Source organism: Lithobates pipiens, unplaced genomic scaffold (assembly GCF_037356315.1).
Source record: "Lithobates pipiens isolate NorthernLeopardFrog02 unplaced genomic scaffold, aLitPip1_a1.2 Scaffold_1, whole genome shotgun sequence".
In the NCBI taxonomy this organism is placed as follows: Eukaryota; Metazoa; Chordata; class Amphibia; order Anura; family Ranidae; genus Lithobates; species Lithobates pipiens.
In genome coordinates, this window is record NW_027507685.1 from 47550761 (window position 1) to 47576878 (window position 26118).

The 26118-nt window shown below is 40.6% G+C and overlaps 1 protein-coding gene across 1 annotated transcript in view; it reads left to right on the forward strand.

The window, feature by feature from the left end:
• Positions 1 to 26118, forward strand: part of GPC3 (glypican 3) — a 1007260-nt gene that overhangs the window by 345720 nt on the left and 635422 nt on the right. Inside the window, exon 3 of the mRNA XM_077493112.1 lies at positions 23809 to 24500. Within this exon, the coding sequence (XP_077349238.1) occupies positions 23809 to 24500 (692 nt within the window). The remainder of the gene's footprint in view (positions 1 to 23808; positions 24501 to 26118) is intronic.

The following is a 26118-nucleotide window of genomic DNA, read 5'->3' on the forward strand; positions in this document are numbered from 1 at the left end:
GTTGGTAATGGGAAGTTGGCATATTAAAACTATTTCTGGGAAAGAAAAATGAAATAATGTATCCCAAAATCAACTATCTCCTAGACCTAATAGAGATTGAACAGCCAACTCTCCAATAAAACTCAATCCCAAGACCTGCATAGGTATAGCCAGGAGCTTGAAAGACACTCCAAAGCTATAGGTTAGAGAGTATGAGCTGTTGCTGTAGAGGCAGCCTCAAGGCATCTCCCCCCAAACATTGGTCAACATCTTTGGACAATCCCTGTTGTGATATTGTACAGTGTAAAATTTGAGTTCACTAGTTGGGGGATAATACATTAAATGCTCTTGCACTACTGTATCACATGCCTGACGAATGGGTCCTGTGTGGCTCTGATACATTGCACTCTTCTGCTGTGATGTCATTACTTTGAATGAAAATGTTTAGTTGTTACTAGAGGCTCTTTGGTGTGCTGGAAATATATATATATGCATTTAGCTATATATGGTAGAGTTAATTTACTAGGACTGGAGAGTGGACAATCTGGTGCAACTGTGCATGGTAGCCAATCGACTTCTAAATTCAGCTTGTTCAATTAAGCGTTGACAAAAAACTAGAAGCTGATTGGTGCAGCTATGCATAGAAACTCTCCCGTTTTAGTTAATCAACCCCACTATGTCTCATAATTGGGAGCTGATATAGTTTGGAGTTAGGGATTGCACTTTGCAGAGGTGCTTTAAGGTAGTATGTGTGTGTGTATGTATGTGTGTGTATATATATATATATATATATATATATATATATATATATATATATATATATATATATATATTCCAAAAATACAGACAGACACATGCATTATTCACCTGGTAAATATGTCATAATCTCTTTATCTGAAGCTTCTGCCAGACATATCCCTGTTTTCGCAGACCAGGAAAACTCTTTAATTCAGAAGAATGAGCTGTGATTTTAGTGTTTTTTTTTGTCAGTGAACATGTGGATAATTCAAGCAGACGGTAAAGCTAACCTGTCATGAGTAGAATACGGTGACTGCCATTACTGTCCATCTTCTGAAATGCATTACTACTACAGCTATAGCACTGCTATATAAAAAAACTACCGTTCCTTTTATGTACATTTTATATAAACACAAATGTGCATTGTGCTCCACTGTTGGACTCTGAAGCAATGCAACTTGCATAAAGAAAGGGAAAGAAGATTGGGCATGTGACTAGGTTTCCACAAGTCATGGAGAACTACTTAGGAAACCACAGGCTCCCTATCACAATATGCATTTTATGAATAGGTTGCAAAATGCAGGCTGTGTCATGGAATAACCATGCAGAGTATAACGGCGTTATACATTTGTTATAAGTGGGCCTCTTGTGCGAAACATGGAAAGTTAATATCTGACTGTAATTTTACTTGAACTGTTACAAGAAGAACTTTTCTCTGTTACTCTGTATAAAGCAACTTTTTGTTGCCTTTTTTATTTTATTTATGAGAATGCTTTAACCCTTTTACTGCCAGGACCATTTTAGCGTTTTTTGCACACCTGTTTAAAAAATTATTTTAGGCCTGAAGATTACACAAAACCCACAAATATTATATATTTTCTGAATAGCAGATATCCTAGAGAATAAAATAATGGTAGTTCCATTTTTTTAATTTTTTTGTAAATTCTATATTTTATTTTCAACAAACTTTTATACATGAACGCAAATACAATTTCATTGCATGCGTATCACAAAACATATATATCGATTCATTTTTATTATAACTGTTAATCCATGCTCATAATCATCATAATAATAAAAAAAATATATATATATTTTTTTTAATTCTCTCTCCTCCTCCCTCCCCCCAGCTCCCCCTCAACTAGTTCGCTGCCATATTCCTTAGTAGATACAAAATGGGACCAAGATATCCATTTTGATTCAAACTTCTCCTTTTTACCCTGTATAGTTGCAATTCCTTTTTCCATGGCATATATTTCGTAAATTTCGACAAGACCAAAAAATATGTAGCATATCACCCACCGACTCTCCACAGCGCCAACAAGTGTTAGTAACTTCCGGGTAAATTTTCTGTATTAAGAATGGGACTTTGTACCATCTTGTAAGAATTTTATAGTATAACTCTTGATTACTACCTGTGGAAGAATAATGAGAAAAATATAAAATTTGGTTACTTTGTTACCTAGAAAATGTGGTACCTAAGTCCCTTTCCCATTTCTCAAGAAATCTAGGAACATAGTCTTCCGGAGGATCTATTAGTATTTTATATACCTCTGATACCCCGTGAGACGTGGGTTTTTCTACCAAACAGATTTTCCATTGACGTATTCAGATGATCTGATCTCTCCCCCTGGGTGAGAGAGGTGACAAAATGAGTAAGCTGTTGCATCTGCCAAGGGTCCAGAGGCGGATTAAACATAAGCTGTATTTCTGAAGCAATTTTCATCCATCCTTGACCCTTCAAGAAAATCTCCTCATCTAATTTTGCCACCTCCCATAGCTTGTTTGTATCTACTATACGTATAACCTGGGGGGAATAACGGATTCCCCAAAACTGGATACAGCTGGGTAATTTCCCCCTCCACTTTTAAAAATAGATTGCTTTGTTGAATTACTTTTAAAGTTGCCCCTATCAAGGGGTGCTGTCTTAATGTTCCCAATGTTTTTGGCTGTAACCATGGCAAACATTGACGTGGGATCTTTGTACATGATTGCTCTATTGCTACCCAGGTTTTATGCCCCTCATCTCTACACTAGGCTAAGACCCTGGCGAGATGACTGCCTTATAATATTGTATTGGGTCCAGAAGAGCCATACCTCTCTGGGTTCTGGGCAGTGATAAATAATGGAAAGCTATTCGCGGGCATTTTTTTGCCAAAAACAAATCTAATAAAGACACTGCGAAGTGACTTCAGAAACGACTCTGGGATAGCTTTTGTCTGAAAAAGGTATAACAATCTTGGCAGATTGTTCATTTTAAGAATAGCATTTCTGCCCATCCAGCTATAGGGACCTTTATTCCATCTATCAAAGTCTACTGAGAGTTGCCGTAATAGTGGTGGGAAATTTACATGAGAAATCTTATTTATCGAAGATCTCAATTTTACCCCCGAGGTACGTCAAAAAAGAAGATGCCTATGGAAATGAAAAAGAAGATTGAAGAGCCTGTACTTGTTTGTTTGATAGCATAAGATTCAATATTTCAGATTTTTTTATATTGATTTTAAAATTCAACACTTTACTATACTGACCAAACTCCTTTAGTAGGTTTGGTAGAGTAGTTTCTGGTGACATAATAAAAAACAATATATCATCAGCATTTTTTTATTTCGATATTACCGCAAAGGTATATATAATATAATAGGCAAGGTTACGGCGCATAAATATATACCCAACATGCCAAACCTTAAATTCTTGTGTGCCCGTGAAATGGCGTCAAACTGCAGTACCCTAGATTTTCTATAGGCACTTTTCTAAAGCTCCCTATCGGTATCAGTTTAGTGTTACGGAGGAGGTCTTGTGTTAGAACTATTGCTCTCACTTCAGTGTGTGCGTGGATATGTAACATGTCAAAAAGCCCCCTTGTGATGTTTTTTGGTGACAGGTTCTCTTTATTGAGAAATGCAGGGTCTTAAAACTGCTGCATGTCTCCCCTGTGCTCCATTAAATGTAAAACATTGCAAAACATTATTTCCCAGTTGAATGAGCTGGGGACACAGAGAGCTTGACCCGGAAGTGACGTCAAATGTCGCTTTCTGTGTCACACAAAGAAGGGGAGAACCCACACCAGCGCTTCTTTTTCCCCTCCAGCCACTGGAACCCGCCATGGAGCTCCCGGGCCCGCCGATAGGCAATCGGAGCCCAGTAAGCATGGTGGGGGGGTGGCGCCGGTACTGGGGGTGCGTGAGAGAAATCAGGCAGCAGCGCCATGGCACAATGTCTGTCAGTTTCACACACAATCCCGGTGACTGCAGCCACCGAATTGTGTGTAATACCCTCCATACAACGTACAGACCTGGCGGCGAAAGGGTTAATACCTTTTTATTATTTGGTATTCCCACTGGGTAAAGTGTTCTTTAGAGCTGATTCACACTAACATTCACACAGGTATGCCTCCAGCTTCAGTGCAGGCAATTTGGTTCTAGCACATGTGCCCCTTCCATCTGCTGTCTGGGCACCCCTGTGTGCCCCTTTCCCCCAAAGCTCTGCCAGATTCCCCCTCCCCTCTTCTCTCCTGCAGACAGCTGCTGCGGGCACACGGGGGTGTTTCAGAATGGAGAGCGGGGGAAGGGCCTGGTAAACGCATAGTTTATTGGTCACTTCCTTTCCTGAATGAATGGAGAGTGATCGGAGCAATCACTCCTGTGTCTATTCATCACTGAAGCATAGTAAACCATGCTTACTATGCTTCAGTTTGTGAAGAAGCCTCAGAGTGCTTCCAATTCATTCACCTGTGCAGCTGAGGCTGCAGAGCAAGGGCCTGATAAATCTCCTCAGTCACTTATGGCCAGGGGAACCCAGTCAGGTAGGCTGTATGCGGCCAAAGGATTTCTAACAGCAGCCCAGGGGCTAGCTTATTGTATACAAGTCGATTGACGCGTATTACCAGTCTGACGGCTTTTCCCCCGAAGGATTAGTGCCTCCGTCTGTAGCCAGCAACACACTAGCTCAGTGATTATTGAATGTGTGACTGATGTGATAAGAACAGGGACTGATGTTAATGAACAATATATACCGTATTTATCAGCATATAATACGCACCCCAAGTTTAGGAGGAAATTTAAAAGAAAAAACTTTTAGGAGGGAAGTTTAAGGAAAAAAAATACGTTTAAATGCCCAGTAATGCAGTCTTGTCAGTGTCATTTGCAGCCTTGCATTGCAGCCTTGTCAGTCATTTGTAGCCTTCATTTGCAGCCTTCCATTGCAGCATTGTCAGTCATTTGCAGCCTTGTCAGTCATTTGCAGCCTTGTCAGTGTCTTTGCCATTTAAAAATGGCGCTGCCGAGATACAGAGCGGATGTCCTGTGTATCTTGGTGGCTTTCCGCTATTTTCGGCCATTCTCAGCTATTTTCATCCGTTCTCGGCGGATTTCAGCTTTTCGAAAGCCACGAAGAACGGCCGAGTGCGGGCGAAAATAGCCAAGAATGGCCGAGTGCAGACAAAAATGCAAAAGCTGCCGAGAGCGGCAGAGAGGCTTTGAAACGGCGGGGGATCGGCGTATAACACGCACCCAAGTTTTTTCCCCTGATGGGAAAAAAGTGCATGTTATACGGCGATAAATACGGTATGTAACGTTCTAGATAAATTGTCAGCGCTATAAAAGTACCAGTAATAGTAATTATGATAAAATATTTTTGGGTCCTTGGGGGCCCCTTCACTAGTGTGTGCCTACCCAGGCCAGTGAAGGAAAACGTTTCTTTAGGCTAGGTTCTGCTAGTTACATGGCTTGCCTTATTTATTCTTTCACACTAACTTAGTTTCCCTATGATGTCCATCCCTGCTTTATTTTTTTCTCTTATCTTTTATAATGGATTTTACAGACAGAAATATTAAAGTGATAAAAGTAATTTGTTAGAGGTAAGAGGATCATTGGTTTGTAAAGATTGATTATGTAATGTGTCTCCTATGAATGTCTCCTAAAACAGGTCACCAGTCTCCCAACAACTACAGCTCTGACCATCTGCTGGGGCATTTTTACAGTAGTGATAAGTCAAATGTACCTGGGTTCAGTTTGCGGGAGGTTCACCGAACTGCTCTGAAATGTGAATGTTAATCCAAACCCTATTGAAGACTCTAAAACCCAAATTGTTGTCGGACTTTACTGGAATAGATGAGACAAATTAGGCCACTCCCCTAAATCCAGGAGCACGGGGTCCTGAGGAAGCAATTAAGCAATACGCGCCAACTTCTTCTCTCCTGATTAAGCATGTTGGAGTCTACAACAATTTGACTAGTACATATATGTAAATTTAATCCCCCTACACACAGGGGATCCTCTAGTATTTGTTCTTTATTTTAAAGATATAATTTTAACTTTAATAAACTTTTGTATGTGTATATATATATATATATATATATATATATATATATATATATATATATATATATATATATATATATGTATATGTGTGTATATATAAATATTTTATATCTATGGAGCTGCCTGTCCCATCTGTACCAGTAAAGTCTGACAAAAATGTGGGTTTAGAGATTAGGATCTAAACCCCACCTCTTCAACCTCTGCAGCAATGCTGACAGCACTTGTTTATTTCCCAAAGACAACCTTTGGCTATGATGCTGAGCACGGGCACTCAACTTCTTTGAGCGACCATGGTGAGGCCTGTTCTGAGTGGAACCTGGCCTGTTAAACCACTGTATGGTCTTAGCCACCGTGCTGTAGCTCAGTTTCAGGATCTTGACAATCTTCTTATAGCCTAGGCCATCTTTATATAAATAGTTTGACTACTGAATGCCGAACATGCAATGTTCAGGTCAAACCCTACATGGAAACCCCAACCCCATCCCTATTGTACAGTCTCTGACCATCTCTGGTATTCAAATAAAGCAGTGACATAAAACCATCACGTGAGCTTAACGCAACAATATCATACTATGCATCCAGTAATTGGTGCAGATGTCTGTAGTGTTCATGATGATCATACCATTAGAATAAAATGCATATTCCGATGCATAATGTCAGTATCAATGGTCGTTAAGTAATATATCCCACATTTATTCCATAACAAAAGATACATCTGAAATGTCCAGTCCCCGAGCATTATGAAATTGAGAAACACTAAAAGAAAAGGGAGGGACCCCATGGTTACCTAGAAGATAAGAGGAGAACAGCGGTAGGCAAGTACCAGAGGTGGAACACTGAAGATTAGTGAGAAGAGGGGGAGGGCCAAAACCTGGAGGCAATGGATTTGCTCCAACTACAATATGACCAATATTGACTCTCTATTCATGATCCCAGTAGGGACACACCTCTGTTAGACAGAATAAACATATTCCTTAGTCTCCATGCCTTAGAACATTTTTCTTGTTTATTTTGAGCCGTAAGAACCAGGTCTTCTAATTTCTTGATTTCTTCGACCCTACATAGCCAGGTCTCTGTAGAGGGTGGCATGGTTTTTTTTTTTTTTCCACGTTAGTGGAATGCAAGCTTTGGTGGCATTCAGTAGGTGTCGTATAATTGATTTTTGATAACGCTTCACAGGATTGTGGTGTCGTGGAGTAAAAAGAAAGCCGGATGGTCAGGAATCTTGTGGTCTGTAAATTTCTGGGTAACTATCCGAACAGTCGTCCAAAATGGTTTCAGCAGAGGGCAAGTCCAGAATATGGAAAAGAGTTCCCCTGTCTGCCTGGCATCTCCAGCAGCTGTCTGTATGATTTGGAAAACTGTGGTGTGTAGTGTCATCTGGTCAAGATCTTATAGTTAGATTCCTGCGTTTTCATACATATTGACAATTTAAAAGAAAATCTAATTATGCTTTGTTTTTGGGTTGCAGTAGGAACGTTGTAAGTCCGTTTCCCACTTCTGTAGGAAAGACAAATGTCATTGTTCTGACGGGGTGTTAAACAGAGCATAAGTTTTGGATAATACTTTTGGTAAAGTCCCCTCATCCAAACAATAGTCCTCGAAGGTTGTCAGAGTACGATTGAATTGGTGTCAATAACCATGAATCAGACTGAGACAGAAGTACAGTTAAATCACAATTGTTTATTAATAATAAAAAAAGGTAAACATAGTCAAAACAGACAGCGTTCAGGAACTGGAACGGATAGTCAGACAATCTAAAATATCAGAAAGCCAGAGAACGGCGTAGTAGCACAGCAAGCACGATATGTAGCCAGAAGGAACATTAGCCAAGCAAGTCTTTAACAGGAACATAGGAGAGCATCTCTAGAGATGTAACCAAGGTGAAGGCAAAGATGATCTGGACTGGACGGCTTAAGTAGGCAGGACTGACGAGCAAAATATCATCAACAGGTGAGTCACTGTGGAGAGATAGGAGCTGGCAATTATTCGACAACTGAGCGGCCGGCTCAGAAAGTAAAGGGCTGAGCCCAGCCCTGACAATTGGGCTGGATTTACCAGAGAATGTAGAAAGTAATGAATGCGTACTGTTTTCAAAAATGGAAGTTGAAAGGGACCTGTTTCACTAGTCAGTGACTGGATTGAGGGCCATTAATTTCCATCTAGAAAATGAAACGCACGGTCTCTGTCTGCCTGGATAAGCGTATCCTATTCAGATTGTCCAAGTCCCAGCGGGAATGCCCTGTTGCCCAGTACAGGCAGAAGAGGAGATTCTCTAGTAGTGAGAGAAGTTTTAAATACAGATGTTGAACCTAGTCTGAGAGTAGTGCCTAATATGGGGTGTGATTTGCGAAGGTATTCGGTCGTAGCACCACAAGGCCCTTTCAAATTGACCCTAGTTTGGGCCTGTTCTAGCTGCTTCTAAAGTTTAGTCTTATAGGGTCTGTTCCAATCAATAATTCTCTCAAAGTGCACAGCCAAGTAATACTTTTGCAGGTCTGAGAGAGCTAAGCCTCCATAATGTTTTGGCAAGGTGAAGTATCCTTGAAAGTACTTCAGTTTTTTTACCAGTGTCTGCAAGGTGGATGGCACTGTTTGTTGGATCTTTCTGAGCTCCAGGTCTCTATTTCCGCAAACGGTTTCTAAATGACTGATCGGATCCATTTGACACAGGCTTTATATGCTTAGATAAAAAAAGTGTACCTTTTTTTGCTTGTCTGCCTGTGTTTACCTGTATGATGGCGCGTGACAGTGCGCCATTTCTCCTTGGTTCACCATGGGGCTCGTGCGTTTTCAAGAGTCCCACTGTGCTCAGCAGTTGTTTGGTGGCCATGGCGCATGTGTATTCGCAAAAGCGATGCTGGGCTCAGCAGTTTGGCAGTCATGGCGCACACGGCTTCACCACACCTGCGCAGTAGCCTTTATTTGGGCGCACAAAGATTCATGTCATACACAAACACGGCTACGCCAAATCCCCCGAGACCACAGAACGTTCCGATACACCACTCAGCTTATTTAAGCTGTGTAGGCCAAGCATACAGTGTTTCCAGAAGGCAGCTGTGGGACACAGAGCAGGCTCTGAATGGACACTTGAAGCGGTTAATTTCTCCTTACCCGGGTCACGTGAGTCACCAAGTGTTGCTTGGCAGGGTAAAGGGGCTTAGCAGGATTGTTACAGTAAAGGGTCTCCCTTTTTATGGTGTTTTAATTTTACACCCAAGTACTCTTTTTTGTGGCTGGTAAACGTCTTCAAAAAAGAGTATCAGGACTAACACTACAGGACAGGGCACACCTATGTCGCCAGCAGTTCCTGATGAACCTAGTTGTATCCCTAGTGTTGTATCCCTGAAGGACCAGAGGCTTCCAGGCAATCTGAGCCGCTGCGCCTATCTGGTATTGTGCCTATAGTCATCGCTGCTGCTTCACCCTTTATCACCAAGGATGAACTTCCCTTGGCCCTAGCTGGGTTAGAGCACGGGATTGCTGGCATGATTGCCTCCATCCCACAGGGTGGCAAGAAGTGCGACAGCTCCCCCTCCTCAGAACCTCCTAGTCTGGAGCAAGAATGGGTTGCGGATGGGGAAGAGCTTAAAGCTCAGGATTCTGTGGAGGCCCCGTCAGGTGAATCTGCTTCCGAGCAACCTAGACAAGAATATATCCATTGGATGTCTTCCTCTCAGTCGTAGAGGCTTTTGATCCTGACTCTGACCAAAATGGTTCGTTCTGCCTTTAACCTCCCTGGCGGTGATCCCGAGTCTGGCTTGGGCTGGCATTTCAGTACCATAAGCGGTAACCCCGAGCCAGACTCGGGATCGCATCGCTGGATACAGGGAGGACACAGGGAGAAGTTACTTACCTTATCCCCTGGATCCAGCGATGTCCTCCGGGCTGTGTGATCGAGCTGTTCTCCGCTCGATTCACACAGTGCCCGAGTGCCGCCGAGCTCCATTCCTTGCGACGTTACGGCGCACGGGAGCGGAGATTGGCGTCAAATTCAAAAAAGTAAAAACGCAAACACACACAGTACTGTAATCTTACAGATTACAGTACTGTATAAAAAAATTACACACCCCCTTTGTCCCTAGTGGTCTGTGCAGTGCCCTGCATGCACTTTTATATTATAAATACAGTTTTTTCTGCCTGGAATTTGGAGATTGCCCATAGCAACCAAAAACTGTCCCTTTTATGTCAAAAGTGATTTTAGACCAACTAGAAAACAGCGATAATAAATTATAATCACTTGCAGAATTGAGCGATAGTGATTTGTGGGGAAATTCGCCATCAAACACTAAATCTAATGACAGCGACAATTTTGGAAATGAGCAAATTTCATTGTTTTTGGATTTGATTACATTATTGAATAATTTTTATTATAATTTATTATAATTTATTATATTATAAACTTTATCATACCCGGGATGTCTGCTAGACTCTGGTTTAAACAGATTTAAGAGAGTTATTCCTAAGGCCGCGTACACACGGGCGGATTGTCTGCCCAACTAAGTTCGTCAGACAATCCGACAGACAGTCCGTTCAAAATTTGAATGAACGGACTTGACCACACACGATGAGCAGACAGTCCGCTGAAAGCGTGCGTGATGACGTGTACAGCACGTACGACGGGACTAGAAAAACGACGTCCTATACACTGCAATGCAACCTTCGGCCATGTAAATCCTTTCTGAGCATGCGCCATACTTAGTCCGTCCAACTTGCCTACACACGAGCGGACTGTCCGCTGAAACCAAGTTTGGATGGACAAAACCAAGTTTGAACGGACAAAATTACGGAAATTCCGTAAGACTTTGTTCGTCAGACAGTCCGCTGAAAAAGTCAGCTGAAGCCCACACACGAGCGGATTGTCCGCTGAAACACGGTTCAGCGGACTAAGTTGGACAGACAATCCGCCCGTGTGTACGCGGCCTAAGAATTACAGGACTACAATATAAAAAGCCAAATTTCCATGCAAAATAATTGTACCACTTTCAGCACCTAATATCAGAACTAATCATACCGCCAGGGAGGTTAAGTGGCCTCTTGCAGCAGTGACTGAGCCCCCCTGGTCCTCTTTGGGATCCCTGAGGCCTCTTCAGGCTGCACAGGCTTTCCCCCTACACCCCCTGTTGGAACAGGTGGTGTATGCTGATTGGGAACATCCTGATAGGATTTTTGTTCCTCCTAAGAGGTTTTCCCTTTTATATCCCATGGATGAAAAGTTTGGTAAAAATGGAACATGCCAGCCATAGATGCAGCAGTCTCTTCCTTAAACAAGAACTTAACTTGTCTGGTAGATAACGCAGAGGGCTTGAAAGACCCTGTTGACAAGAAATTTGAGATATTAAAGGCTTCCTTTTCTTTGGCCTGCCTGAAAATGAGACAGATATTCCTCGAGCTCTGTGTTTTGCTCTTGACGCCTTAAAGGATTCAATACAACAGGTTTCTTGTTTGTCTCTCTTGCCTGTACATATGTGCAGACTTTTGTGGCTTAAGAACTGGTCAGCCAAGCTTCCTTGTAAAAAGTTATTGTCAGGTTTCCCTTTTCATGGGGAACATTTATCCAGTGATCATTTGGACAAATATAACCAAAAGATTTCTGGAGGGAAGAGATCTCTATTTCCTGTGAATAAAAGCACCAGAAGTCCCTTGTTTAAAACCTCAGAGACTTCTTCCTCAAATGTCTCAGCGTCAAGGCGGTTCTGCCGCCAACAGGGTGCTAGTGCCATGGGCAAGCCGCAGGGCCAGTGTCAGAAGAAGCCCTGGGTCCAAGGCTCTTCTAAACCCAGCACCAAGTCCTCCTTTTGAGGGGACACCCCCACTCTATCGAGTGGGGGGAAGGTTGCTGCACTTTGCAGACATTTGGAGAACAAAAATTCAGGACGAGTGGGTCACCTCTCCTTATATCTCGCGGTTACAAGCTGGAGTTGATGGAGTTGCTAGGGGTTCACCCTCAGAGGTTTTTAAGATCCAGCATTCCCTCGGATCCTCCAAAAATAAACGTATTGCTTCAGTCACTACATCATCTAGTGCATCAAGGAGTGATTGTAGAGGTACAGTATGTATATGAAAGGGGCACAGGGTTATACTCAAACCTGCTTACGGTTCAAAAACCAAATGGGGACACAAGGCCCATTTTGGACCTAAGATCCCTGAACAAGTATCTACTGATACAGTCCTTTTGGATGGAGTCTGTCCGCTCAGTAGTAGCCTCACTCCAGAGGGGAGACTTTCTAGCCTCCATCGATATAAAAGACGTGTATTTACACATACCTATCTTTCAGCTTCATCAGAGGTTCCTACGTTTTGCAGTAGGAACGTAATTTTCAGTTTGTGGCTCTACCCTTCGGGCTTGCTACAGCTGGTGTTCACAAAGGTCCTAGCACCAGTACTGGGCCTTTTAAGGACCCAAGGGATTCTAGTGCTCGCCTATCTGGATGACCTCCTGCTCAGAGATCACTCATTACAGGCTCTAGAACAGAGCATAACATGCACAGTGTAGTATTTGAAAAGCTTAGGCTGGATCATAAATACCGTAAAGTCTGCCTTGAAACCAGCTCAAAGTCTAAAATATTGGGATATGATCCTAGATACGGTTGTTGTAACCTGTAAGGATCTGTGCCCTGAAGGTTCAGGTGCATCATATAAGGTCCAATAGTGCAGCGCTAAACAAAAGTTTTTAAATGTGATTGTCCAGAAACAAATGTGAACAAAATCAAAAGCCTTAAATGTCCATAGAAAAGTGACGTAAATCTTCCAAGATTCAATGTGCATATATATACACCCCCGTGCTCTCAATCTGCTTACCAGAATAATATGAAAACAGGCTTATAATCATGCAATGCAGGTGGTAAATAGTAAACTTGGATGGCACACTCCAAACTTGATAGATGGATCATAGGGTTAACCAGGTACATTAGTATCAGATGGAACATCAGAACTTGCACCAGGGTATGGATTTAAACAATCATCACCAAAATGAAAAAAAGGAGCAACAATAGTGAAGCCTGTTGGATTGTAACAGAAGAGGACAAGCCCTGGATTATTCAATGTGCCAATCTCCTCTGGAACGCTTTAAGCAGCTGATGACTTTTAATATGTGGACCCTTACCTGCCCAGGGCCCAGGAAATTTGTCAGCATTGGGGATGGCCAGAGATGTTCAACAACAAGCTACAGCAATTTGTGTCCTGAACAAGGGATCCTCTGTATTTTTTGAAGGCCTTCTTTTTTACTTTTATATGCATTTTTACATTGGAGTTAAGCCATCCAGGACTTTTGTTCGCTCTTTTAAATTTCTTACCCAGTGGGATGCACTGGCTAATGCCCTTATTTAATATGCTCAAAGTGAACCCATCTCTCCTTCGTGTTCTTTGTTCCTAAGGTTTTAATTTTTGCCTTCTAGCAAGGTTTGTAGTTTAGGGACATTGGCTCTTTTGAAATTCAGTCTTTTCATTACCCTTATGTTTCCTAATTGTGTGATTTATACTGAAGTCAATTGACCTGTGATTGCTGTTTCCTAAATTGCCCCATATTTCCACATCCGTGATCAAGTCTTTAGTGTTGGCAATCAGTAGATCTAGTAACGCTTTATTTCTAGTTGGTGCGTCTACCATCCTAAAATTGTCCTGCAAGACATTTAGGAACTGGTGAGCCTTAGACTAATGTGTGGTTCCCTCGGCCCAGTCTATGGCTGGATAATTATAATCCCCCATTATGATAATGCTTCCCATCCTTGCTTCTAATCCAACTTGTGATAGGAGATCTGTCTCCCCCTCCTCTCTCAGGTTAGTGGGCCTATAGCATACTCCCAGTATTATTTTCCCCTTAACTTCTACCCATAAGGATTCCACCTTCTCCCTAGCTCTCTTAGTGATGTCATCTCTCACATTCACTTATACATTTATTCTTGATATATAGACATACCCCTCCCCCTTTTTTACCCTTTCTATCCCTGCATATAGTAATATGCTGACAAGCAGGTACAGGGTACTAAAAGACTGACATGACTGCACTTGTGATAGAAAGCTAGGTCAAACCATGTCCTAATTTATAAAAATTAAGAGTTTTAGGAGGGATTCTTCTTTAAAGTAAATCAAATAATTACTAAATCACCATAGTCCTTTTCAGTCTTTTTAAGAGCATGAAGGAAGGGAGCAGGGCTCAAATAAGCAGGGATTGGCCTTCAAACAGATATTTATTTGGTGTATTTATTAATGCATTTTTTGTAATTTGCTTGGAGACAGTTCTAAACCTTCATTACTACTACTGTTTTGTCATCTTTTATCATTTATTATGGTTGCTATGGGTAATACAGATATTTGTCTTTTTACATATGTATCAGAAATTTTTATGAGATCCTAGCAGATGGTGGTGAAAGCTGATGAATGGCAAAGTTGTATTCTGTGTGTGGGAATGGAGTGGTGGTTTTCACTGAACCTTATACTTTGTCAAGGCTTAGCAATGCTTTAACTGACTGCCTTAATTTGTGTGCAATTAAACAAAGAATGCAGACTACATGGAGACAGGACACATAGAGGAATCAAAGAGTAAGAGCACTATTAGTTCATTTATGGGCTGTACTTGCTTTCATGCTGTGTCATTAGAGTTCCTTTATTTACTGTGCAAAATGACTATGCTAAAAGATTCATATAATCAATGTGCGGCTATGGATCTTGATATAAAATATGCAGCCTGCAGGCACTGCTGTCTAGCTGGGTCTTCTGTTTGTTAAAAATGCATACTCATACAGAGTATAAATGTTCAGATTAAAGGATATGGTTCACAAATCTGTTAATTTGAATTTTAAAGCCCAACTCCAGATTAACTACTTCTTTAAAAAATAACTAGCTTACAAAATTTTAAACAAAAGGTTAACTTTAATGAAATACTTGGCACCTCCCTGGTTATGTCTTGCCACAGCCTCACTGCCTTTTTTCATCCAGTACTAGGGTGTCGGACATAGTTTTTGGGGGAGCATTGTCCAACCAACCTAAACTCTCACAGGGAAAACATGTGATTAATATGAAGCTGTTCTCTGCTTCAGTCAGGACTGTCCACCACTGTAGAAGGAACAATGACATCAGGCGACAGGCCAGAACATGCCAGGTTCAAGAAGTCCAAGAAAAGCGAAAGTGGAGCTTACTGTCATTATCATTTTTAAACAAACTTTTAAGGTTGTCAAGACTAAAGCTAGCCATATTTGGATCAAAATTCAGCTGATTCGGCAGGAATCGGCTGAACTTTGATCTGTCTGTGGGCAGGCTATTTGTACAGATGTTGAATGATGGATTGACTTCAGTACAATAAGCTGTCAGTTGTTTTTTTTTCCCAATCACTGTTGGCTGCTAACGCTTCCGGCACTGATCATTGAATTCTGATGGCTGGGAAACCTCCTGCTGTCAGAATAAAATAGCACAGTGGGAGGGATCCCCCCCATAAACACTGACTGTGTTGATGGGGGAATCAAGCTATTTTCTTTCCTTCATACTGTGGTTGTAATGTGTGGCCTGCCTTAAGCTATAGCCGCCGGCAGTGATCGGGTGAATAAAAACCCAGACAAGCTGGTTGTACTGAACTTGACTGATGGATCAAATTCAGTACAACGAGCCTGCCCATAAATGGATTGAAATCCAGCTGGTTCAGCAGGAACTGGCTGAATTTCAATCTGTTTATGGGCAGGCTGGTTGTATGGAAGCTAATCGATAGATCAACTTCAGTACAAACCAGCCTGTCCTTTTTTTGCCCAATCACTGCCAGCATCTAAAGCTGGGGGAAGCAAGCAACTTTCTTTCCATTAAGCTTTGGTAGAAGGAAACAAAATGTAATGTATGGCCTGCCTTAGACTATAGTTGCCGGCAGTGATCGGGTGAAAAAACTCAGATAGGCTGGTTGTAGATTGATGGATAAACTTCAGTACAACCGGGTTGCCCATAGGTGGATTGAAATTTGGCTGGTTCACACAGAACCATCATACCTTTGACTTGTCTATGGTCAGCTTTAGAAAGGCCTAACTAAAAATTTAAAAATAAATACATCTGTTAAATAGATCTGGCTTTTGTATTTTTGAATACAACCTTTGACAGCAACAATGTTATTCAGTTTTTATCTTGTAACTGCTCAAAAACATGCTCATGACACCATATTGCAAATGAAGAGTTAGTGATTTACATGTAGTCTGACTGAGCCCATCCACCAAATGTAATACATCCCCAAATGCTGCTGAATAGGAATGTCTACATAGAACTGATTTTCAGGCTTCAGAACAGGCTGTCACATTAGATGCACTTTTTTGAGTAAACAGAAGCAAGGCATAATAAAATAAAAATTGTATTTGTAAATTGACTCTTGCGTATTTTCTTGCAATCTTCCCACAGTTATGCTTTAAAGTGCACTTTCTCAAGCAAATTAAACTGAGCACATGATGAAACACTGTAAAAATTGCATTGAGTAAAACATGTCAGAATAATCAGGTTCAGATATACAGACAGTTCATGCATTATGGAAGCTCAAAAGAAATGCTTGGGTCTTCTCTTACAACTTGCCAAGCCTTCCTATTTGTCATTGAATGTGATGGGTGGCCTTAGTGATTACTAGAGAAAGCTCAGGAGGTGATGGGTGAATTTAACATAAATCCAGCTGCAAATATTTTTAGACCAAGACATGCATTTTTTCCTTTGAAGGTAACCTGAGATTCCACTTTTTTTTTAAATTATTATTATTATTATTATTATTAGTATTGATATTATATGTTTAGTTTGATCACTTTTGCCCCCCTCATTTTGGTTTATTTTTACTCCAATATGCAAATATAAAACAGGTACTTATAAAGATGACGTTTCTTTTAATACAATTTTGGATGGTTTGTACCAAGATTAAAGTGGTTGTAAAGTCATAAGTTTATTTATTTTTTATTTTATTTTTTTATCTTAATGCATTCTTAAGCCCCATACAGATTTTCTGCTGTTTTTTTTTTTCCCTTATAATATCCATATAATATGACGTCAAACCTTAGGAGTTTCAGTGTGTATGCAATCAGGCAGGCCCTTGCACTACATGGTTTTGGTAAATCTGAAGACAAAAATCAGCAGAAAATCTGATAATGTGTATGGGGCTTTAGCATTAAGATAAAAAAACCTTCTGTGTGCAGCAGCCCCCCTCAACCCCCCTAAAATTTACCTGAGCCCCATCTTGGTCCAGTGATGTCCACGACCGTTTCGGCCATCTGAGACTCTCCCTCCTGATTAGCTGAGATGCAGCAGCGGCGTCATTGGCCATCGCTGCTGTCAAAGTCAGTTAGCCAATCAGTAGAGAGAGGGGGCGGGTGCCAAACCACAGCTCCATGTCTGAATGGCCACACGGAGCTGCAGCTTGGCTCGGGTGACAGGAGGGCAGGGCCAGCAGCACAGAAGAGGGACCCAAGAAGGAAAGGATCTGGGCTGCTCTGTGCAAATCCACTGCACAGAGCAAGTAAGTATGACATGTTTGTAAAAGTCTTGTTATTTTTCTATAAAAAAAACAATCACTTTAAAGATTGTTGGATTTGTGGGAGAGTTGTTTTTAATTCTCGGTAAGTGTAAGCTGATTGTACTATAACAGAGGGACATCTTACACACTGAAAAAAGAAACACCTTTATATGTATGCACTGTTGTAGTATCTTTAAGATTCTTAAGCTTGAGAATTTGAACGTCCTATATATGTCTCTATCTCTCTGACTCTTTTGCATCTATGACTAGCTAAGGGTGAAACGTGAAGAAAGGGAAGAACAGCAGCACTCGGCAGGCGATCCATGGACAATAAAGCTAATTGAAATAAGAGATTTTGTGGAGCTTGTTGGCATATTACTAGATTTTTATGGGCTGCGTTAAATAGGGAGAGATGTAAAAAAGCTAAGTTACATTTACTTTTTATTATAAGCCATTGTAGGCACAATTTAGCTAATTTATTACATAAACAAAAGTTGTATTTTACTCGCAGCAGCTAATGAGATCACTTAAAAGGAACATGTCACTATCCCCATTCAGGACAAAGTAGGTTCTCATTATAGCCCACCACCTCTATAAACAGGACACAGTAATAACATAGTAGCTGGCAGATTCAACCAGAGAGCGTAGTATGCTACCAGGCTACCAACAATTCTGGATGTTTGTCGGATACTGGAAATTCTTCAGTTGGCATACCTCTTGAATTTATCCTCTTCTTCTTTTATGGGGTTTTATGTTTTGTTTTGATTTTTTTGCTTTAAAACATATACCGTATATTTTACTTACTTTTTTAGGCTGAAAGTGCCCCCCTCGGCTTATACTCGAGTCACCGCCGTCTGTCTACCCGATCAGCGTGTCGTGCAGACAGACGGCGGCCATACCACTATTCAAAAGCCGCGCCTCCCTGTCTGTGATAGGCGGAACACTCAATTTCCCAGCAGTCAGTGGTCCGCCTATCACGGACATCCGCTCATCCTCATACTACGGACGAGGATGAGAGGATGTCCGTGATAGGCGGAACACAGACTGCTGGGAAATTGAGTGTTCCGCCTATCACAGACGGAGGCGCGGCTTTTAAACAGTGGAATGGCCGCCATCTTTCACAGACGAGAAGAGGTGCGGCGATCCTGGCATGGCCGCCGTATGTGCAGAAGGACACAGGCTCAGGACACAGGTAGGCTGGACACACAGAGCGGCTGGACACGCAGGGCGGCTGGACACACAGGGCGGCTGGACACACAGGGCAGCTGGACACACAGGGCGGCTGTACACACAGGGATGGACGGACACACAGGGATGGACGGACACACAGGGATGGACACACAGGGATGGACAGGCATGTCTCACCCTCGGCTTATACACGAGTCAATAAGTTTTCCCATTTTTTTTGTGGTAAATTGGGGGCCTCGGCTTATATTCGGATCGACCTATACTCGAGTATATACGGTAACATAAACTGTTTTTACAAATTTTAGATTGTAGATGTAGGGATAGTAAAACACCACTACGGTATCAGATTTTTAATATCTTCTATTAACTCTCCCTGTCTTTCTGACCTTTGTCTTTTGAACACAAACTGGAAATCTGGAAAGTTTTTGCTTTAGATATACCTTACCTAGCAGAGTTAAGCTCTTATTTTAAAAATTGCTGGCAGGTACACCTCCACCACATAAGGACTCTGAATGTCTTTGTCTCTCTGCCACAAAAGCTTCTCTCTAGACTGCTTACAACTTTATTTTTGCATGTTGAGCTGCACATATTGAATACCTTATTTTCCAAACCTGACATGGCCTGGGCGCTAAGACAAAATAACTCTAGTGCGCATGTTATCCCAGGCCAACAAATTAAAGTGACCAAAGACACCCAACACAAAGGAATAGGTAAAGATGTCAATAGCAGTAATACAGTAAAAAGTGAGATTACTGGAGAGGGGTGTTTTGGGAGGTAAGTGTGATATAAACTGCAAGGATGCTTTCAATAATTGCACTAGGACTCAACGGACCCCTGCTGTAAGTAATAGTGTGAACCCAGCCTAAAACTTTGAGCTAGTGTTTTATGGTTTGTGTAGGCTTAACATTTCTGATCTAGTAATAGTCACCTTTAAAATTAACAAATGTGTCCTAAGCTATATGTCTGATTATATATTTTTCTGCAGAGATGTAGGATTGTTTTTGGTTTGCATTTCTCATCTACTAATAAATGAGGGTCCCAGAATAAGTGACAGACCGGTTTGGATGAATGGAAAGAGTTATACTGTGGACAGTTGACATGTTTGAAATATTTCACAAAAAAGGGTATTTTTTATTTTAGAACAGTCTTCAGTTATTCTATAGAGAAGTAAAATATCCTCATGTGGGTAATTATGGTGGCAACTTTACCGTTTACAGTTCCAGAGTATGTTCAAGTGAGCAGTAAGCTGTATATTGCAGATATTTATACTCTTGTGCACTGATACAAGCATGCCAACACACCACAGGCTGCATAATCTCTATGGATGAATGATGGGATCATTTTGACATAACATAATTGATGCTGTGAACGCTGGTCTATATGTGGATGCCTTGCTGTTCATTTCCTGACTGCTGATATTGGTCCCTATGCTCACCTTTATTGTGTTTAAATGACAGCTCCCTTCATCCTTAGATTTATTGGGATCTGTCATGGGTACGGAGAAGTCTTCATAGCTGCATGGAAGGATAGATAGATCTACAAAATCGGTCTGCGTGATCCCAAAATTTGCCTGACCTTGTTTGGTACAGAAACAACTCATTCCATTGGAATTTAAAGATCTATCTATATAATATGCTTCAAGCTGAGGCTTCTTTTATTTCAAAACATGCATACAGTATATTTGACATAATTTAGTATTATCATGGTGTCTAGCATCATTCTTCACTGGATCAGATCTTCTGCTTATGAGCTGCTTTGGTTCAACGCACACCCCTGTGTTCTAAACGTTGTTCTTAGAACAATCTGTTCTTTGGTTTAAGTTGCTAAATAGCTAGATCTTTCAGACTTGGTTTGGATTTGAGTCACATTATACAGTAGTATATATTCATTCACCTAGGCGTGTCTGAAATGAGATGGCAATGCAAAGTTTTTAAATATATTGTAATATGATTTCTGGAAGTGGTACAAGTTTAAAGATTTGCACAAATAAGCCTTATAACAATCAGAATGTGTGTAGGTTTAATTATACATGTGGAATAGAATCTCCACCAGAAATTGTTCATTACCTGTTGATTGTGTTCGGTAAGTAGTAGGATGTAGGTAAAACTATATTGTGATTTACAGATCAATTTTATTTTTCTTCAGTTAAGTGGTGTTCCACTTCTCCCCAAAATGTCAAAAAAACTTCACCCACTATTTCTGTGTGTTTTAAGCTGCATGTGGTGGAATTTTCTGGAGAAACTCAAATTGTTAGTGAGCACACTACTAAGAAGGTATATTCTAACACAGCAAACATTATTTGACAACTATAATAGTATATGATTTTGTTAAAAACAAATGTTGCATACCTTTTCTGGAAGTTTTATTTACTGGTCACAAGACTGTACAAGGAAGTGGGTGGGCTACTATAACACTACACACACACACACACACACACACACACACACACACACACACACACACACACACACACACACACACACTTGGGAAGCCTTGTGAAGCCATGAAGGCATCTCCCACTAGATAGCTGCCAACCTTAGTGCTTGTAACCAGGCCTCCATTCTCCACGTAAACCTTGTGAAAACATCCAGTGGGCCTCTTTGCCCCTATATGTGTAAAGGCATTTCCCTGTCCAACAACCTTATGTCCTCCCTCTCATGAAAGGTTCTGTACACAGCCTTTAAACCATGCCACCTCCCATTTGTCCTCTTCTGCTAGGGACACCCAGTGCTGTGGCATCATTCAACTAAGCAGGGCTCAGCTGCAGCCACTCATTGAGCGGGACTGGACAGGGGGCATGCTTGCGAAACTAACTTTGTAGATACAGGCACATGTGTGTGTGTGTGTGTGTGTAACTTCCAGCAGCCATTCAAGTGACACAAACTGATCACTCCAACATAGATCTGATTGTGTGCATGGTGAAGTTAGTTTCAAACAATACCTAGGGAAATTGAAGGATCACCAGGTATTTATGAGCAAAGGAAAGCGTAAATAATAAACAGGCTAGCATTGCCATTAACATGAAAACAGACAATCCAGCTGTTATTCATTTGTGTAGTAACATAAACCTTAACAGTGCGGAGTCTTAAGACCAGTATGATTTAGTAGATAAGTATGATTTTTCTCATAGCCCCCCCATTGCTAAAAATTAAATCAATATTGAACTATTGGCATAATTGTTTTGTACATGGAAAGAAAAAAGAAATGCATTAACTTAGTGTCAGTTATTGTATTCTGGAAGTTGATCAAAATAAGTTGTGTCTTTACAGTTTACATAACAAGGGGCGATCAATAGCTTTCATTCTGGGCTATGACAGCACATTATAGATAAAATCTCTGCTCAGCAGATAAACTGGCCAAATAATTGGACATCACTGAGATGAAATTTTGATGAGTGTAGAAATTTCTGTGTGTATGAATTGAAGGTTTAGTGGTGGCGTAAAATGCCAATACCACCGTTTCCTAACATATATTGTAGATTTAATTGAGATCTTTGATAGGTTGTGTTCTTGCCTGGATTTCCTTACTCTATGTTCTTAGGCTAAGGGATTTTTTTTATATACCCGTTATATGTTTGTTATCTTGTTCACGTGATCCATATTGACTGCCTTTTGAGCAGTTATGTAAATATGTAATCATCAATGTAGAACACAGGATTGCAGTAGTACATCTTGTACATATTTAGATACCCAACTGTAAAGATTCTAATAAAAATCCTGCCTTGGTTTCTTTAACTCCCTTTTATGTCGCCTACTTATGTAAAGTAAGCTAGAACTTCTGTCCTAAAATGAGTTGGTTAATTTACACAACATGATCTAGCAGCAGCTCAGCAGCTCCATTCCCGTGCCTCTGCCAGCCCATAGTGCAGGCTTCTTTATGGAGCAACAGTATTTATAATTTACTTTTCAACATGATGATTGTGAAATGGCATTCATGCTTATCTGTTTTTGCCCTTATGCACTTAATACCTGAACAATTACATTTCCAAAAATAAAAATTTAAATTTTAAAATGTAACTGCTTTTACTTTAAATGAATAACCAATGACGGTCTGGATACTGACAGTCCTATTTCGGCCTCCATCCATCTAGTGCTTGACCCACATTTAAGTTTGGCAGTCACAGGCAAGCTTGGTTCCCCGATTTATGTGAGGAAGAGTGTAATCCAAATTTTAAATGGAATGAATGGAAAGGCACAATTCTTCAGAGGTTATGCTCTGCCCACAGTGGTCCTCTTTAGCTGATCTAAGTGAGGTATAATCAACATTTTGTGTTAACCATTTATGGAATACTCTATAAGTAACCAATTATTTTACTTTTTATAAAAGGTACACTATGCCCTACATATAGCATTCCCTGTTATTGTTAATATAACGAAGCACGCCCATTAGTTACAGTTCCCTGTTGAGGTTAATGTCTGATGCTCACTATCTCTCACTAGGTAGTAAAGGCAGGATTGTAATAAATTAGCCAGTATGTGCTTTTTTTTTAAAAACAGTAGATCATGGCAGTTTTTGGTTTTGCGTTTCTCCCATGTTTAAATTTTTTATTGAGAAAAAAAAATAAATAAAAACTTACAACCTCTAGAAAGAGTAATTTAGTGTTTTGATAAAAACATTTTCTTAAAGCATTTATCACAAATTATCTTTTTACTGCCGTATAAAAATCAATAATGAACCATGTATTTAGATACAGGAGCAAACATTTACAAATGTTGAAGTTTCTCTGCAAAACTCGCTGCCCAGCAGACAAATTATAGGTGAGGAGTCTACACAGAACAGTGTTCACTTGCCAGGGTTATAATATAATGCTTCCTCTTCAAAAGCAGGCATCCATGTGACTGGAACATTGTTCTTGCTGAAAAGCTAGGCTTGTTGCCTGTGTACATCGGGAATACAATATCTCCATGAAAATGCCTTCCAGTCACAAAAGGAAAATTGTGCATATAAGCCATCAATGCATTTTTGCATTGGCACAAGTGATGGATTTGTTGAGAAATCAAAGGTTGTATAAGAATCATCTTTATCTTTTGAATTTTAACATAAACATGGTGCTATTAAGTATGCTCAAATATGTGAAAATGTACTAAAATAACAATTCTTTTGCCTTCTTTTTTTCTATTGCAGAAGCATTTGAAATGGTAATACGACATGCAAGAAATTACACAAACACAATGTTCAAGATGCATTACCAGAACATCTCACTGAAAACCTTTAAACTTGTTGGTGAATTATTCACAGACATTTCACTGTATGTCTTGGGATCCGATATTAATGTGAATGATATGGTCAATGAGTTTTTCGATGGCTTGTTCCCGATAGTCTATAGCAGTTATTTAAACACAGGGTTCAAAGACTCTGTTGAAAATGTAGAATGTCTTCGTCTTGCCAGAAGGGACATCAATGCTTTTGGCCACTTTCCCAAAACAATCATGACCCAAGTGTCGAAATCATTGCAAGCATCTCGGGTTTTCCTGCAGGCACTAAATCTTGGCATTGAAGTGATCAATACTACGGACTATTTAAAGGTCAGTAAGGACTGTGGCAGGACTCTCCTGAAAATGTGGTATTGTTCTCATTGTCAGGGCCATTTGTTGGCACGGCCTTGTGCTGGATATTGTGGAACTGTAATGCGAGGCTGTTTGGCTAGCGTGGGAGAAATTGACCCTTACTGGAATGAGTACATTTCATCGATTGAGAGACTTGCCAAAGAAATGCATGGAATTTATGATCTAGAACGTGTTCTGCTCAATCTCTATTCACTCATCCAGGAAGCCGTGGTACATGTTGTAAAGAATGGAGGAAAATTTTCCACTGCGGTAAGTTCAGCATTATTTTAATGGAGGGAATAGAAACTCCATATTAGCTTAGAGTAAAAGAGTTTTTACATGGTTTGCTTAGCAGCACCATTGCTAAAATATGCAAAGTTTCACATTTTGGAAAATTTTTCAAATATTTCACTTATGGCTATTACAGAGGAAGAGTTGTACTTACAGTTAATAGTCTCTCCGTCGTGAGCCTTGTCAAGAGTATTCCTCATAAACCTTTACTGTACAAAATAGGGTCCGTTGGCATGGACCATAGGGTGAATACATGGATGGAAAACTGGCTACAAGGGTGAGGTCAGAGGGTGGTGATAAACGGGGAATACTCGGAGCGGTCAGGTGGGTAGTGGTGTCCCCCCAAGGTTCTGTGCTGCGACCAATCCTATTTAATTTGTTCATAAACAACCTGGAGGATGGGGTAAACTTTTCACTCTCTATTTGCGGATGATACTAAGCTAAGCAGGGCAATAACTCCTCCGCAAGATTTAGAAACTCTGCAAAAAGATCTGAACAAATTAATGGGGTGGGCAACTACATGGCAAATTAGGTTTAATGTAGAAAAATGTAAAATAATACATTTGGGTGCCAAAAATATGAATGCAATCTATACACTGGGGGGAGAACCTCCTGGGGAAATCTAGGTTGGAAAAGGACCTGGGGGTCCTAGTAGATGATAGGCTCAGCAATTGCATGCAATGCCAAGCTGCTGCTAACAAAGCAAACAGAATATTGGCATGCATTAAAAAGCGCATCAACTCCAAAGATCAAACAATAATTCTCCCACTCTACAAGACTCTAGTCCGACCGCACCTAGAGTATGCTATCCAGTTCTGGGCACCAGTCCTCAGGAAGGATGTACTGGAAATGGAGATAGTACAAAGAAGGGCAACAAAGATAATAAAGGGTCTGGAGGATATTAGATATGAGGAAAGGTTGTAAGCACTGAACTTATTCTCTCTGGAGACGGGACACTTGAGAAGGGATATGATTTCAATTTACAAATACCGTACTTGTGACCCCACAATAAGGATAAAAGTTTTTCATGGAAGGGAGTTTAACAAGACACGTGGCCTCTCATTAAAATTAGAAGAAAAGAGGTTCAACCTTAAACTATGTAGAGGGTTCTTTACTGTAAGAGTGGCAAGGATGTGGAACTCCCTTCCACAGGCATTGGTATCAGCAGAGAGCATCAATAGTGTCAAAAAACTATTAGATAAGCACCTGAACGACCACAACATACAGGTATATACAATGCAATACTAACATATAATCACACACATAGATTGGACTTGTGTCTTTTTTTTCAACCTCACCTACTATGTAACTGTGTAATAGACTGAACTGCAATAGTCCCATTTCTTTTTGTCAACTGTGGGACTAGGCAAAGTTAGTTTAAACCGTTGTCTATTGTACAGAACCTAAACTTATAATATGGATGGGTGCTATCTAGCTCCTTTTTATTCAGATTGTTCAGATAAGTTAACTGCTATACATTTATAAGAAATGTTGTAACTATATTAACTTTTTTGAGCACGAGTTGCCTTTGGATTTGTGTCGTGTTTTGTAATTTTTTAAATGCAAGTGTGTAATGCCCCGTACACACGAGCGGACT